This window comes from Etheostoma cragini, chromosome 4, assembly GCF_013103735.1.
Source record: "Etheostoma cragini isolate CJK2018 chromosome 4, CSU_Ecrag_1.0, whole genome shotgun sequence".
Lineage (NCBI taxonomy): Eukaryota > Metazoa > Chordata > Actinopteri > Perciformes > Percidae > Etheostoma > Etheostoma cragini.
In genome coordinates this window covers 29862009-29878857 of record NC_048410.1, presented here as the reverse complement: position 1 = coordinate 29878857, position 16849 = coordinate 29862009, and the positions used below count along the sequence as shown (strand labels likewise).

General features: G+C 40.3%; 1 protein-coding gene across 13 annotated transcripts in view; it reads left to right on the top strand.

The window, feature by feature from the left end:
* Positions 1-16849, top strand: part of ptprt (protein tyrosine phosphatase receptor type T) — a 329101-nt gene that overhangs the window by 82992 nt on the left and 229260 nt on the right. For all 13 annotated transcript variants that reach the window (XM_034869764.1, XM_034869761.1, XM_034869760.1 and 10 more), the window contains 3 exons: positions 520-601; positions 3537-3652; positions 5422-5596. In XM_034869764.1, the coding sequence (XP_034725655.1) occupies positions 520-601; positions 3537-3652; positions 5422-5596 (373 nt within the window). The remainder of the gene's footprint in view (positions 1-519; positions 602-3536; positions 3653-5421; positions 5597-16849) is intronic.

Sequence of the window (16849 nt, the reverse complement as noted above, 5' to 3'; positions counted from 1 at the left end):
TGCATGACCCTGCTGACAGCGCTGCTGACTGCCTGTCACCCTAAGAGTGTGTGTGCAAAGTTTGTGGTAAATTACATGAAAAAGAGAATAAAAGAGCTGATAGAAAGAGAGAAAGTACATTTTAAGGAAGGAAGAGAGGGATGGCTGAGAGAAAACAGAAAGAAATGAGAAGAGCGGGGAGGGATCAAGAATGGAGGGAGAGGCAAGAGCAGAAGGTCTGATTTAAAAAGAAATGAGAGAAAGATGAAGGAGGATGAGACAAGGAAAGAGGAGAGGAAGGAGCAGGAAGAACTACATACAGTATGAGGTTGACATAAGGACGGAGACAGAAGGATGAAGGGATGAAGTGAAGAGCGGAGTAGTTTGGGACTTTCACTGGAAACTCCCCTGGGGTTTCCATATGAGCTTCGCTGGGGCATCAAGATGTTACAGTGTGTAGGAGAAATACTACTTTGGGTGAAAGCTCCGGCTCAACCTGATTTTTTGCTTTTTGTTTTCCTTCCTTCCTTTCCTTCCCAGGTAATATTTGAAGCAGTTTCAGTTCAAGGCCATCCGGGTTTCATCGCCATCGACGACATACGAGTTCTGGCTCACCCCTGCCGTAAGTGACTGCCTGTGTGTGTGTGTGTGTGAGGGTGTGTGTCAGTATGTGTCTCTGTGTATGTGTCTGGTAATGGTTGACCCTGCACAACTGTAGCCCCACTGAGCATCATCTGTTTTATAGCTAGCTCTCACTTACAACCATACAAAGGCGGTTTGAAGGACAGATTGTGAGGCTTGCAGACAGATTGCAGAGAGCCAGGAAGAAGGTCCAAACTCAGGGTCTTCATAACTCATATCTGACAGAAACACTTTGCTTCACAAAACTCCAGACTCTTTACTGCAACAGTCCGTGGCCTACTTACCTCTCTCTGTCTACCCATTGTTGCTCTCTCATATTCTTAACGCCTATTCTCATAAATTCCTACTGGCACTGTTGCATTTTGCCAGTAATAGTTTTAAATTCATTCAATTCAATTCAACTTTACTGGCATTATCATTAAGTACAACAAAACATGATTTAGTTACTGTTAGAGGGTTAAAGCCTTTGCACACCAAGTTCATATTTTTTGTTTGTTTTCTTAATCCGTCATGCTCAATGAAACCCAATGAGTCCAATGTGTTTTTATTATTATATTTTTTGCAGAAGTTTGCAATAGGAGACAAAATGGAGTTGTGAAGTAGTAAGGAGGATTTTGCGGTCCTCTCAATTTTTAAGTTAACTACGTGGGAGTAATAAATACCTCTATTCCCAAATGAGGTTAACGAATGTAGAACATTAGCAAGAAGCTATTGTTAAGCTGCATAAAGCACAATCTCTACTGTGTAGTCTTTCGTATATGCTTTGCTTTGAAATCAGTAGCCTAGCATCCCACAATTCCAAGCTCTTCTGCAATCACTATACTACAATCTTTAAAATTCTCCATCTCTGTTTTCTTTACCTTGTTTGTTGTGAAGTGGTGTGGGGGGGTGAAAACGTCTGCTGGTCACTCACTTAAATCAGATTTTACAAAATTCTCCAGCTCGCTCTCCACTCGGCTCACATACTCTGAAGCCATTTGGGATGATGGTGTTTGCACGTCTGCTGTGCAAACTATTCTCCTAAGGCTTTTGGCAAATGCAATAAAGATTTGCAGAAAATCGAATCTAGTACAAAAACTTTAAAGATGGATGAAAGTTTCCAAGCCAGTGTGTAAATGTTATTGACATAAGATAAGGTTTTTTTTCTTTACATAATACATTATTTAAGAATGCATAGTAATTTTGAAAAAAAACAACAGCCGTGACCAGAAGCTTTTTTTATTTTAATTTACTAAAACACTATTCTTTCTTCAACACGGTGTTTAAAGGTGCTGTAGGTAGGATTGTGAAGTAATCCAGGACAACAAGTTCTCAGTCCCCCCCCCCTTTCCACTGAATCCCAAAACGGTCTCCTAAGCCCCTACCCCCACAAGGGAGAGGTGTGCATGTAGAGCGCGTGTGAAGAGAGGGGAAGGGGAGGAAACCTATCTACAGCTTGTGCGTGGGGGAGGGGAAGACGCCATGACATGCGTGTGCCTGAGCAGTGATTGACTGTTCACATGCACCATGTTCAGTTCTGACCTGTTCAGATGCACCAAACAGGGCGTGTAAACCCCCCTCCCTCCTCCGGCCCTGGTTGGTGCATCTGAACAGGGGGCGGTAGATTTTTGCAAATTGTACTACAGACTGTAGATTTTGCTAGAGGAGCCAGATTTTCTTTTAAGTGACCTGCTTCATGTAGTTCTGTCAGTTTCATCAAATATGACAGAAAGTTAGTTTTATAGGGCTTACCTACTGCACCGTTAAGATGATTTCTGTTAAACCTTTTGTTCATCTCAATATTTTTGGTCCCATTTCTCTGCATGCCCCATGCCTTCCTCACGCTACTTGGCACTCTCTTTAAATTCCTTTCTTTCTGTCAGTCTCTTCTTTCTGCTTGCCTTTTCTTTCTCTCTAAATTGCTGGCACAGAACACTTAGCTCCTCTGTGGCAGTCACTAATCAGATTCGTCAAAGTGGGTGAGTCCATGGTAGAAAGCCGAAGAGAGTAGAGGTATTCACCATGGGAGAAACTGAAGTAGAAAACAAAAATCTGAGGTAATTAAAAAAAGAGGGGGGAGAAACAACAACGTGCAAGGAGGTAAATGTACCACAACAATCTATATTTTATATTCATATATGAGTTCTTCTCGTTTGTAACAAACTGACCATTAGTGTCGGGTAGAATTATCATTGTTAAATGATCGATGCATACTCCGCGAGGCTTATCTCTGTCTGCAGACAGTGAAAATGAAATTAACCAGTCGCTGGCTGATCTCAATGCCAGGCCAAAGTCACCCAGTGTCTGGCAGAATGTCTCATTGTCTGCCTGCTCATCTGTCTCATAGCCATCCATTTTTTTTTTCTGCTTGGCTCCAGACAGCAACATTGAGCCCTGTTGGATTACTGTTGGATTACTGTTGTTGTGGGTTTTCCGCTAGTGTTTTTTTCTCTTTACCAGTGGCATCTGCTATTGTAATCCAGTGTGGATCTACCCTGTCATTAATAACATTATGGCTTCTTTTCAGTTGCCTGCCAGTTACTTTAATACATGTTTATGGAACTTTTATTAGTTTAAAAAGCTTGAAACCCTATTCTGACAGAACGAATTTAAACTTGGGATGTTTATCAAGTACCACTCAAATATACATAAAAGAATTAATTAAAAATGAGGCATATCAAAAAAGGATTTGCGTCTGTATGGTCTAGGGCACGGGGATTTTAACTTTTTATTCTTCATACAATGTCCCCAACAAAAGCAAATAGTCCTATACCTTCTTTTGAGACTATGCATTATATGATTCCAATAAAATGAATTCACATTAAACAAATGGTTTGGGGCAACAAAAATAGCCTTTTACTGTATATCTGTTCTTTAGTACTACAGAGAATTGACCTAAATGGTCACACAGTGTCTGTTTAATGTGTATGTTGCAGGTAAAGCGCCTCACTTCCTGCGTCTGCAGAATGTGGAGGTGAATGTGGGTCAGAATGCTACGTTCCAGTGTACTGCCGGAGGGAAATGGTCTCAGCACGATAAACTCTGGCTACAGGTTAGTACCTTCGTATCAGTGTGTATGAATGATATCAGCAGGAAGTATACATGCAGAACTTGTACAAAGTCAGAATTTCAAAAATTTACACACAGTATAAAGTTGTTAAAACTGACAGTAGATTACAGTACAGTAGAATAGAATAGATTAGATACTAATTTATTCATCCCACAATGGGAAGATTCTCTTGTGACAACAGCAGTATTTCCAAAGTAAAAAGCAAACCAACAAATAAGCAAACACCAGATAATGGGATAATATGTGTTTTGATGGCACACTACGGTGAGTTTTGTTAAATAATTTATACTTTTCATTTTGGGAATTACAATTCTTTCACTCTGTTGTTAGAACTCACAATCTTGAAATACACACATGCTATACAACAATAAATGCACACAGAGAGATGTCAGAGTAAGGGGGTTGCGACTGCTGGACAGGCACCCCCAAACAGTTGGGGGTGGGATCTCTTTATTTGCTCAAGAGCACCTTGGCAGTGCCCACAAGGTGAATTAGGACCTCTCCAGTTACCAGTCCAGACTCCGTACTTTGGTCCATGCCTGGACTCAAATTAGCGACCAACGACCAACCCAACACCCTACGGACTGAGCTAACTGGCGTCCCCAAACTATACATGTACATCTATATAAAGGTCTCATACGCAGTACTTGTACAGGTGAAGGTGGACATTTGTTATTTGTAATTTAAATATGTCTAACTTTGGGCTTAGCTGGAGAATGCCATAAGGTAAACAGCACTTACTACTGTGGTTGTCGACCATTTCCTGAAGTTCATGTATTAAGTTTAACCAATTGTTATGTACGTTTCACTAATGAAGGTTGAGCAGAGGTTTTGTTGTTATGGCCACCTGACGCTGATTTCGAACAGCGAATAAGCTCCTGACCAGAACTTCACGCCAGTAATCCTATTATATGGTTTTGATGGACTCCTACCAGCAAATCAGAAAAGAAAAATGTATTGATCCATCTAATACTATACTAAATCAAATTGTATAATAGGCCAGTGTAACAAATGCTGTTATTGTTAATCTCCACCATTTTCTGTAAAAAATTGGGAAAAAAGTAAGTTTACTTTGGCAAACATCCCCAGCCTTTCCAGCAGGACTGATTAAAAGTTCTTGTTCTGCTCTGCCCCAATGACTCAATCTCTGTACAAGGGTTTTGTGTGTGTGTGTGTGTGTGTGTGTGTGTGTGTGTGTGTTGTGTGTGCATCCATGCATACATACTCATCTTAGTTTACATGTGCACTGGCGAGCTTGCATGTTCTCACTGCACATGAGTATATACCAATGGAAATGCTGCTGTGTACAGTAAAGACATTTGCAATGGAGAGCAGTGACCCTCCTCACTGGAGGTCTGTTGGAGAAAACATGTTTCTCCAAATTGGCAGATAATACTACAGTGGTAAAATAGAATGGATCTGGAGATGTAAGGATCATATGCAAAGCAGTAAGTTTTTTGATTTCATGTCTGACTTGCTCTGTTCAAATTGTTTTTGTTTCCTGCCAAGTCTTTGATTTCAATATGGGGTCATTACTGTGCTATTGTGGATGCGTGCCTCTTGGAATCCCTGTAAATTGATAGACTTAGGATAGACATAGAACAACTACAAATACTTCAGAAACTGTGGGGGCAGCAGTCATTGGCTAAGGTTACCCTGCTGTTCCGCAAATGGCAGCTAGATGATACCAAGGGGACACACAACAGGGTTTCTGCCAATAATTGACTGGTCGTATGTTTCTCTTTATGCAGCAGTGGAACGGTAAGGACACGGCATTGATGGTGACCAGGGTGGTGAACCACCGACGTTTCTCCGCAACTGTCAGCGTTGGCGACACATCGCAACGAAGCACCAGTCGTTACCGCTGTGTCATCCGATCCGACGGCGGGTCAGGGGTGTCCAACTACGCCGACCTCATCGTTAAAGGTATGTTCTGCTCCTCATCTTTTTTCACATAGACTGTCTGACTACAGGTAGGAGGTGAATTCTAGGCCCTTAAAACCAGAGTATTTGTGATGAATTTCAATGGGTGAAAGAAAGGCGGCGCTTGACACATCTGATCAGAGTGGATGCACTAAAATGGGACAGCTTCTTTAATGCAGAGAAAGTGAGAATTGCGCCCGGGTTGTGCAGTTTTTGTGTGTGTGTGTGTGTGTGTGTGTGTGTGTGTGTGTGTGTGTGTGTGTGTGTGTGTTTGGCTGTTGCTCGTTAGCGCCTAAGAATGCTAAGGACAGAATACTGAACAGACTTCAGAGTACTGACTGGAACTCCCAATGAGCCCTCTTTCACTCCCTTTCTTTCTCTTTCTGTCAGTCTTTCAATTCATTTTCTTCCTTCTTTTGTGTCTCATGTCCCCTTCTTTTGTCAAGGTTTGTGATAGATGGCAACAAATTATTTGTTGATATAAAATAAATAAAACCATTGTTTTTTATCTAAAAGAATTAATTTAGAGGTTCCAATGTTCCTAGTGCAGCAGTAGTTCAGCAGGAACACAGGGAGGGAGATCTACAAGGGTGTTCTGTTATCCCTTAACTCTTTTGTCAGGTATTTTATTTTCCCATGTTCAAACCCAAATAACTCTGTTTTAAATCCTACTCAAAACTCTATTTCCAAAGATGCCTTGTATTTTATAACCTCATACACATCAGCTAACCAGCAGAAAAAAATCCCTTTCTAGAACTTTGCATTCTCTTTTTAGGTGTCCTTGACCAAGACACACAAGCCCCATGTGCTCAGTCACTGTAAAGCTGAGTTTATGCTTGGTTGCTTGACATTCTCCGTGGGTTGTCTTTTGACAACATGCTTTGTTGCACCTCAACCCAAAATGTATACCTTGGGGACAGGGGTAGAAACTTAAAGTACAACATGCCCACAGACATTTTATAACAATTTACTATTAGAAGCTGTAAATGATTGTCCGTTTTAACAATAAAATGCTTTAAGTTTTTATTTTTGTAATAATTAACACTGTTTATTGATCCCCACAGGGGAAATTACAATTTATACCCTGTTTGGTTTGTAATCACCACACACAGGCCTGAAATGCACACACATGCTCAGGACCTATACATGCACAAATGGAGACATATCAGAGTGGGGGGGCTGCCAGTACTGGGCCACCCGTACATTGGCCACCCATATATTTTGACCAAAACACTTCTGTACTTTAAGATTATGTTTGTTTTCAATTAAACATATAACATAGCCTCATGTGGTGCAATGGGGATTGAACTGTTTGTTTTGTAATGGAATTTAAATTGCATCACTGAAATGCATTTAAATGTAGAGGCACGTCAGCCTAAATTATGTTCTCAATGCATATTTGGAAGGAATTATGCTGTTAACCTTATTTGGTGTGAAGGATGTTTTAATCTTGAGGGAGACTGAAGTGTGTGTGTGTGTGTGTGTGTGTGTGTGTTGTTTTGATTAGATCATAGTCCAGGGACAAAAATTGTCATTACCATCTGTTAGTAGAGCACACAGACTCCACTCCTGGGATTGTTCAAAGGTGTGTGTGAGTATGTTTGTATATGTGTCTGTGTGTGTGTGTGTGTGTGTGTGTTTGTGTATATATGTGTGTGTGTGTGTGTGTGTGTGTGTATGTTTGTATATGTGTCTGTGTGTGTGTGTGTGTGTGTGTGAGTGTGTGTGTGTGTGTGTGTATATATATATGTGTGTGTGTGTGTGTGTGAGTGTGTGTGTGTGTGTGTGCGTGGGTGTGAGTGTGTGTGTGTGTGTGTGTGTATATATATGTGTGTGTGTGTGTGTGTGTGAGTGTGTGTGTGTGTGTGTGTGCGTGGGTGTGGGAAGCTCAGGTGCTGTCAGCCATGCATTGTGCTGCGGGAATTACCAATGCAAAAACAGTGAACAAGAGAGAACTGAAATATTACACATGCACATCCATGAGCCCTCATGAGCCCTGTGTGTGTTGCTATATTTGTATTATTGTCCTTCATACATAGTGGTTTTAAGTTTTTTATATACTTTTCATTCATGTGTGTTGGGATTGTCTGCATGCAGCTTTATTCTTTCTCTGGATGTGTGTTTCTGCATGCCTTTCCATATGTGTTGTCTTGAATGAGGTGTCACAGTTATTGTGTGTCCAAACTAATGTGTGTGTGTGTGTGTGTGTGTATTAGTTTGTTCACCCAGGCTGCTAATTGAAATCAGGGTTAATTAGTATGTTGTTCATCCAGGTGTGACCAAGGAAATCTGGGATGTTACAGTGCCCTCTCTGTGCATGTCGGTATGTGTGTGTGTGTGTGTGTGTGTGTGTGTGTGTGTGTATATATGTGTAAGTGTTTGGTCCACTTGCTCATGCATGCCTGCATGGTAATCTATGAAACACCACTGCTGGCTGGCTGAACGGATGATGTCTACCTTCAAATTGTTATTTTTTGTTTGTAGAAATATTGGGCAATCTTTGTTAAATGAAAACCACATCAATATACCAACATCTTACTCTTTAAAGTAACTAATCCCTCTAGCCCGTACTCTTTCCCATGGGCAGGGTATAGTCCAGGTTGACAGAAACAAGGTCCTGTCTCTCTTTAGAGGCATAAACGAAAGGAAAAGTCCTGGTCCCGACGGCATTGGAGGCCGTATATTAAAGAACTGTGCTGAACAGCTCGTAGACATTTTTTGTTTTATTTACAAAATGTCTTTACATCTCCAAATTGTTCCTCACCTTCGGAAAGACTCAATTATTGTTCCAGTGCCTAAAAAAAAGGCTCCAGAGTCTCTCAATGACTCTAGGCCTGTGTCCCTCACGTCCCTCACTATGAAGACGTTAGAGAAGATCGTGAAGGATGAACTTTTGAATTCTGTCCAGGGTCTGCTGGATCCGTTTCAATTTGCTTACAGACCAAACCGGGGAGTGGAAGATGCAGCATGTACTCTTTTTAACTTGATCCATACCCATCTTGAGAGTGCTAAGAGCTTTGTGCGGCTGCTTTTTATTGACTTTTCTTCAGCTTTTATTTGCATCCAACCACTTATTTTAGCGGCGATTTTAAAGAGTACCTTTAATAATGACCCTTGTCTTATCTCTTGGTTGATGAACTTTTTAACTAACAGGTCTCAACGAGGGCTGCGTCCTCTCTGCGATTTTATTTATTTTATATACTAATGCATGCCAAAGCCAGCACACCAGGCGTCATATCATTAAGTTTGCTGACGACTCGGTAATAGTGTCGCTGCTGACACACAACGCCCCCGAGCGTGGCGCTATTTTAAATGATTTTACAGAGTGGTGCAATTCGACTTTTATTAACATTAACGTGGCAAAAACTAAGAAATGCTAATCGATTTTAGAAAGAACCCCCCCACCCTCTCTCCTACTCTCATTAATGATCAAGCCATCGAAGTGGTGAAGCAATACAAATACCTCGGTATTATAATCGATGACAAACTCACCTTCGAGCCACAGGTTGACGCTGTCTGTAAGAAGTCACATCAACGCGTGTTTTTTTATCGTAAACTTCGCAATTTTAATGTTGATAAGACTTTTATGAGGATGTTTTATTGTTGTTTTATTGAATCTATTCTTTCCTTTGCCATTGTGAGTTGGTTTGGGTCCCTCACACTTAAAAACAAGAACAGGCTTCAATATATAGTTAAGTGTGTGGCAAGATTTCCCAAAACCGTCTGACTGATTTAAACTCTGTCTATAAGACAAGGTTCTTCAAGAAGGCCCAGTCAGTCCTAGCCGACCCTAGTTACCCCCTGAACAGCTGTTTCATCTTGTTGCCGTCTGGCCGGAGATTCACTCTGCCTAAATGTAGGACAAACAGACATAAAAACTCTTTTGTCCCAGCTGCTATAGGCTTTTTCAACAAGTCAATGTATGGTGTGGTCTTTGTTTTTGTTGTCTTTGTATTTAGTTTTAGATGTATGGCTGTTGTTTTGTATAACCTGTGTGTTACATGCTGCTGCACAACAAATTGCCCCTAGGGGATAATAAAGACTAAATGAACCTTGAACCTTGAACCTTTCAATCATAATGGTTTCAAACTTTTACTCCACGACAAATAACACTGCAATTTGTAGATATCCTGGCACAACATAGAAGTAAGACCATTTCTGTTTCTTGTAATACAACTACGGAGTTTATAATAAACTATCAAGAGAAAGAAAGAATAACTTAATGAAGAAAAGTGTTTGAAATTGGGGCTTTCACAGACAATGACAACTAACAATTAAAGGCTGTGATGAAAATGGAAAGATTACCACAAATACTACAATGCATGGATTACCACATTTATCTTTGTTAGTTGTTTTAGTGATTTCTTTTTGCACTGCAGAATACCACAGTAGAATCAGAACAATTTATCTGTCCGAAGATCAGAAAGACCGGAGTAAAGAGGCAAAGGAAATCAAAAGGCAGAAAAGGAGACATATTAAACACAGCGATCAACTTCATACCTCTACTCTACTTTCATTTCAAGTGTCCCCTGCATCTCATCTCCTCACATGCTCCTTTTCCCCGTATTCACGCCTCTGCTGCACACTCCTCTTAAAGTTAATACTTTATATGTTCGAAATTTGCACACAACCCCCTTCCTTCCATGCTTTAGACATGACATATCTTTGCATTGACGGCACCAACAGCGAGAAAAACATCACTTTTAATGGAATAAATAGGAGAGAAAGAAATTGTGGCAAGTATACATGGATAAAATAAACGAGCGAATAATAGAAAACACAGGAAAAGTTGTCTTAAAAGAAGTTGAGAAGCTATTGTTTTGGTTTGACATAGTCAGAAAATGATTCACTGACATTTGTAATTCACACACACACACACACACACACACACACACACACACACACACACACACACACACACACACACACACACACACACACACACATAGACATTTTCCTCTGCTCCTGTACCTTTCTCATTTGTATGGTTCTTGTTGAACCAATGCAGTAAAAGCCCCAGGGCAACAAGGTCTCAACTGTACCCCCGGCTGTGCCTTTGTGTGTGATTTTGTGTGTGTGTTAGAGAGTGAGCAACCTTCCATACTAACATTTCTGTGTCTCAGGAGTATGAATGTTAGTTGTATTGGGGCTGAGTGTGTGTGTGTTGTTCTGTGTACTGTAATAGTCTGTGTGTGTGTGTTCTGTCTGTCAGAGAACCAGGGCCACCGCAGCGTGTAAGTGTCTGTGAATGTGTGTGTTTTTCCGTGTGAGTGTGTGTTTGTGTGTGTCCATAGATCTCTTTGTTGTCAAAAGCTCCTTCCCAGCATATTCTATTCGTCTGTTCGTTGATAAGGAAATCAATAGGAGCGTAAACAGCTCAGCCTCATGTGCCAAATCTGTGGAAGCCAGGGCGTCAGAACAGGTTTAAAAGTGTATTTCCAAGACTTCCAACTGCGGAGCTTTATCCTTAAATGAGATGTCAGACACGTTTTTAGAAAGTCACAGTTAACTTTATTGAACAGTTGGCAGTTAATTAGCATAGCATAATATTTGGATGAATGATTCCATCTTCTTAAAGGGATAGTTTGATTTTTTTGTGAATTTGGTGAATCCACTCTAACCTTTTAAAACTCAGGCAGCGGTAGACAAGCACATCTTGTGTTTTGTGAGGTGAAATTTTGTGGAGAACTGAGTTTGACATTGAGAAACTGTTGAGTTAAACATCCCCAACAGCATAGTTAAAGGACATACGTTTTACTGATTTATAATAAAATATACATTTAAATATGTACTTATGAAACCAGGAAAGATTTGGAATAAAGGCCAGTATCTAATATAACCCCATACAAAATAGAGGTTTTGGTACCCTCTGCATTTTAGGTCATTAAAGGTCCCTTTCTAGAAAACAGAAATAAATCCAAACGGACAAAGACAAGTTTGCCACCTACAAAATCTTAACCTTTACTCATGTTATTCTATCTGACATCAAACATGGTTCATGTCAGTAAGTACAACATCGATTGAAGTGAAGGTGATTTGATGAGATGTACTGTGCTAGACTATAAAAAAAATAGATGGCACAAAATAATGATATATACACAAGATGAGACAAGGGAACCATCAATAAACAATGTTTATACATTGATGATAATTTATTTTAAGTTTCTTTCCCTGAGCTTTTTATGTTGTTATAAGTGCAAGTTTATTTATCTGCAGACATCAGCCAGTGTGTGTGTGTGTGTGTGTGTGTGTGTGTGTGTGAGAGTGTGTGTGTGTGTGTGTGAGTGTGTGTGTGTGTGTTAGTGTTTGTGTGTGTGTGTGTGTGTGTGCGCGCATGTGTGCACTAAAGCATACAGTGTACAGTCTACACCCCACCTGCCTCTTTAACCATCATGTCCTTAGTGCTTGCCGTAGGTTGTGTGTACGTTTGTTTGAGCGTACATGTGTGTGTGCTGAACGGTTTATCATGTCGATGGTATCCCATATCCATTGCACTTTCATTGGCCTGCGTGTGCACATGTATCTGTGTGTGTGTGTGTGTGTGTGTCAGAGATAGTGGACACTTCACACAGAATTTATTAGTAGAAATATAAAATCTGAGAAATGCTTGAACAGGTAGTCTTAGTTCGAGAGGAGGAGGAGGGCTGGCGGTGATAAAGAAAAAGGTAGAGAGGAAGTAGAAAGAGGGTCAGTGAGAACTAAGGCGAGCAGGGAGGAAAGGACGCAGTGAGGAGGTGAAAAGTTGAAACCAAAGACTGGGGTGCAGAGAAGAGAGGATGCAGTGGTGGGTGCATGCAGCGGGGGTGAAAAGTTGAAGCCAGAGACTGAGGAGCAAAAGATGATAGTTAGAAAGTAAAGAGAAGGGGTGAACCAAAAGTGTGCAACACAAAAAGTGAACACAAAGATATTGAAAGTGGAAAAAATTAAAAAATAGAATCAGGCAAGATAGGAAGAAATATGATTATTTTATTAATGTTGAACAAAGTGATTCTGTTGTGTACGGACGGATTGGTTGGATTTGATACATCTGACAAATGAAACATGGACATCGGTAGTTAATAACTGGAAAAGAAAAAGACAAAGAAATGTAATACTGTATGTGTGTGTGTATACAAGGGTATGTGTCCTTTTAAGTAGGTGTATGTGCATATACAGTATGTGTAAATATACATACATAATTAACAGAAGAATTAAATGTTTTTATTGTATATAACTAAAGTTTGAATGTAGAAAAAACACAATAATATTTCTTCTTCCTCCTTTTTGAACATGGAAATCCTTATTTGAATCATTTACAATAATCTTGAAAGATATGTTCGCTGAGTTTAGTTTTTCTTGGTTTTCTAGCTTGTACTGAAATGTAATGAAAATTTGTAATTTATCTTTTATTTAAATTTTTAACATGTTAATCAAACAAATAGAACCGTCTCTGCAGTGACGCCAGTAGGAAACAAAGTGGGAACCAAGCTGTGGTAGAATTTCCAGCTTCCCAACTCATGCTGTGGAGGTGGAGATACTGGTGCCCCCGGTCTCATTCAAGTCAATGTCTAACATAACCTCAGCCATAACCTTTCCAGGCAGAGGAATATTTAAACCTTGTGTCTCCATAGATGACGGGAGACATTGCAGCTGTATGATAACACAGTTCTCCTCGTCCTGCCCAGGTCATGGAGAAAGTAAACTCATAAGACAGTCTGCCTGTGCTGAGGAATTTAGGTTATCCATGAGTGTGTCACAAGATACAGTTAAAACCTAAGGCCTCCTCCCGGCATCAGTTTGAAAACCCCTTTAGGAAGACTTCTGTGTAATTTATCAACGTCTCCCGAACATACTTCTTTCGTATGTGAAATGAGTTGGCTGCTCCTGAGTTTTCCCTTACCACCAACCAGTGAAAAAGAGATGCCAAAGCTGACAGGTTCAATCCCATCGGCTGATTCTGTCACTCCCCACATCTCATTGAACTCCATCGTGCTCACTCGCTGTCTCTTCATGTGGATAGGAGCAGCCAAATGCCCAAAACATATACAACAGATTGAGGAGGAGAGATGTGTACACTACCAGTGTCCTGCTCATCTGCTCCTGTGAAGCTGACAGATTTGATACTAATTCTCGTTTCATTAAAAAGCTGTTGGAGACAGTAAGAAGATCAACGTCTCTTTTAGATTCTTTCTTACTGTCATGCCTCCGTTCCACCTCTGCCTGCGTTCATATTTCAGAGTTTAGACTCTTTCTGGGTCTTTAATCCTCATCAGCTTACAGTAAGCGAGCAGGTAGACATTTACAGTCCTATTCATGGACAGAATTGATGTGGTTATTTGACACAATCTCGCAAATTTGGGCAAACAAGCTTAAAATCAAAGGATGCGTTTGCACTCAGTTTGGTTTCTATAAACATGCTGCATGGTTGACTTGTAACCCTCACCCTCTTAATATCATCCTTGTTGACAGTTTTAATAAACATTCAAATGAAAGGAGCTGAATTAAACATTTTTGTTCAGAAAGACAGTGCCAGTAACTAAATGGTGCCTGCACTAAAGAAGAGCACAGAAGGGTGACATCAAAGTACGGCTTGTTTATTGCTTAAGGCCTTATGGTCAACTTTAAATGATTTATTTAAAATGAAACAACAATAACTTATATCAATAACTCTTTCACCAGTCAATTGCTGATAAACGACAAAAATAAATTCCTAGATGGCAGAATGGTACTTTGCAACAAGGTTAATGGCAGCATGAGCTTACAAGGTGCAATTAAACTCACCATTAAGTCCCGTCTGGGTTGTTTCCATGGCAGTGTCCATGGTGTCTCAAAGTGCAGGTCTCCTGTGTCTTTAGCTGCATACTGTTGTACGTAAGTAAAAATAAATAAAATAAAAAGGTGGAGGGTGGCGTGTGACCTTGACCAACTGCAAGGCTTCGCTTGTTTAAAAGCCATGATGTCTCTCTCTTTCTTATGAGCTAGCCAAATTATTGGAGCGGGCAACGCAGAGATTGGGGAGGTCACCTTACCCCTTATGACCTCATAAGGAGCAAGATTCCAGATCAACCCATCTGAGTTTTCATTTTCTCAAAGGCAGAGCAGGATACCCAGGGCTCGGTTTACACCTATCACCATTTCTAGCCACTGGGGGGCCATAGGCAGGCTGGGAGATCTCACATTAATGTTAAAAATAACACAATAAAGTTACATTTTCCTGCCATGGGACCCTTGCTGTTTTGGGATTCACGCTACATAAACTCATAGCACACGTCTGCGGTAAGTTTTATTCACACCACAAATAAACCACATGTGATTTTACTTTAATTAAAACTGAAATCTGATTGTGTGGTTTTGGTGTCCACCAAGCAGCATCCAAGCTTTATAAACTGGAAGACTGGAAGGATTCCTTTAAGCTAAACCAATCAACGTCGGCCTTGAAAAGCTCCTTTCACATGTTGTGGACATGGATGTGGAAGGGTGGTAAACAGTGGTGAAGATCATCTTTAGGCTCAACAGATCAAATGTGCCACACGCCTTCAGTGACAAAACATGTTTTCTGCCACTCCGAGAGTTTGTTAGAGGAAGCAGAGGCTCAGGGGATTGAGAACAATGGGATTGTTCTGTCTGGGAGTGGACTCTGATGACTTGGGGGTGCAGATTGAGTGTTTGTGCCTGTCTGTATTTGTGTGTGTGTATACATGGACATGTGTTAGATGTGTCTGTCTGTGTGGTTTCACAAGTGTGTGTGTTTTATGTTTTTGTGTGTCTGAATGTGTTCCTCTGGTTTTATGCTGTGGAGTGTGTATATGTGTGTGAAGAGGGAGCACATGTCTGCCACACTGAGTTTGCTGTGAGGAGTCGGTAATCATATTTTATTTCCCATGATTCTTGGCTCTCCCTTGAGTGTAAACTACACTCTGTTTGCCCATAAAAACCCTACCCCTATTTTCTTTCTTTCTTTCTTTCTTTCTTTCTTCCTTTCTTTCTCCCTCTTTATTTTAAAATCCTTCCCTCTCTCTTTTCTACCCTCTGTGACATTCTACCAAGTAACGGACCTGAGGGAGTATTGAGTGTGTTACTTACAGGCACACATACACACACACACACACACACACACACACACACACACACAAAAAAAAACACAAACACAAACACGCAATCAATCAGCATGCTGAAAGCATCAAATCTGCCGTATTTGGAGAAATGTTCAAATAAAAGTCAGGGGGAGTTCTGAGCTGCTACATAACTGAGCAATTGAACAGAAGAAAGTAAGAAAAAGAAAGAAAGACAGAGGGTTCTGATTCTTAATGAGGTGTTGATATGGAACACCTGGGGAGAGATGTGCTTTTTCATTGGAATTTCTATTTATTATTATTATTTTCATTAATTAAATTTTTTTTTTGTTGAACTTTTCCACCTTGAACATTTTCCTGGTTAACAAAGCCAGGGCAAGTCCAAAAGTGGCTTGTATACAGAGAGGATGGGTGAGTCAGCTCTTTTACCATCCGGCAGAGTGCATTCACCAGGGTTAGCTGGAACATTGTTATAGGGAATTTGCAGCATGCAGCCTTTTTTGTTCAAGGTATACACACACATAAATCTTCACCATCAAAAGTTTCAAAGGCCAAACAACGGTTTGATCAAAATTTGATAAGATGACAAAAAACAATGCTGTTTATGAATGGACAATCATCAAATTATCCAAATGCAAATAATCCAATACAACTTGCATGATCTCTTAATTCAGAGCTCTGAAATGGATGTTTCAACAGCATTATGAACGATCGCATCTTCTCATAATATCTCTCTCTGGTAAATATCCACATGAACAGAGCCCTAAACAGACATCCTGCATACTTGAGCTCTGCAGTCTGAAGGCCTCTGTCTCTGTTATTACCTTGTTTATCCCAAACAGGGTTAGGTTAGAAGGGGCACCAAGTCTTATGAAATAGCACTATAATGTAAAAAATGGTGGTCCCTTTTTAAAATAAACATAGTAACGCAAGCCGTTGTTTGAATAAATGACACAATTTACACACTGGCTATATTATACTAGAAATATATGATCAACTGAGTATACATACTGATTATTTTTTCATTTGGCAAAACAGATGTACTGCAATTTGCAATAAACGGATGCAACGGATGCAATATGAATCTGTTCCACTCAAACACACAACATGTGGTGGTTATTATTAATGCTTGATGAGCAGCGTTGATCATATCGGAGTTGGATTGTGTGTGTGTGTGTGTGTGTGTGTGTGTGTGTGTGTGTGT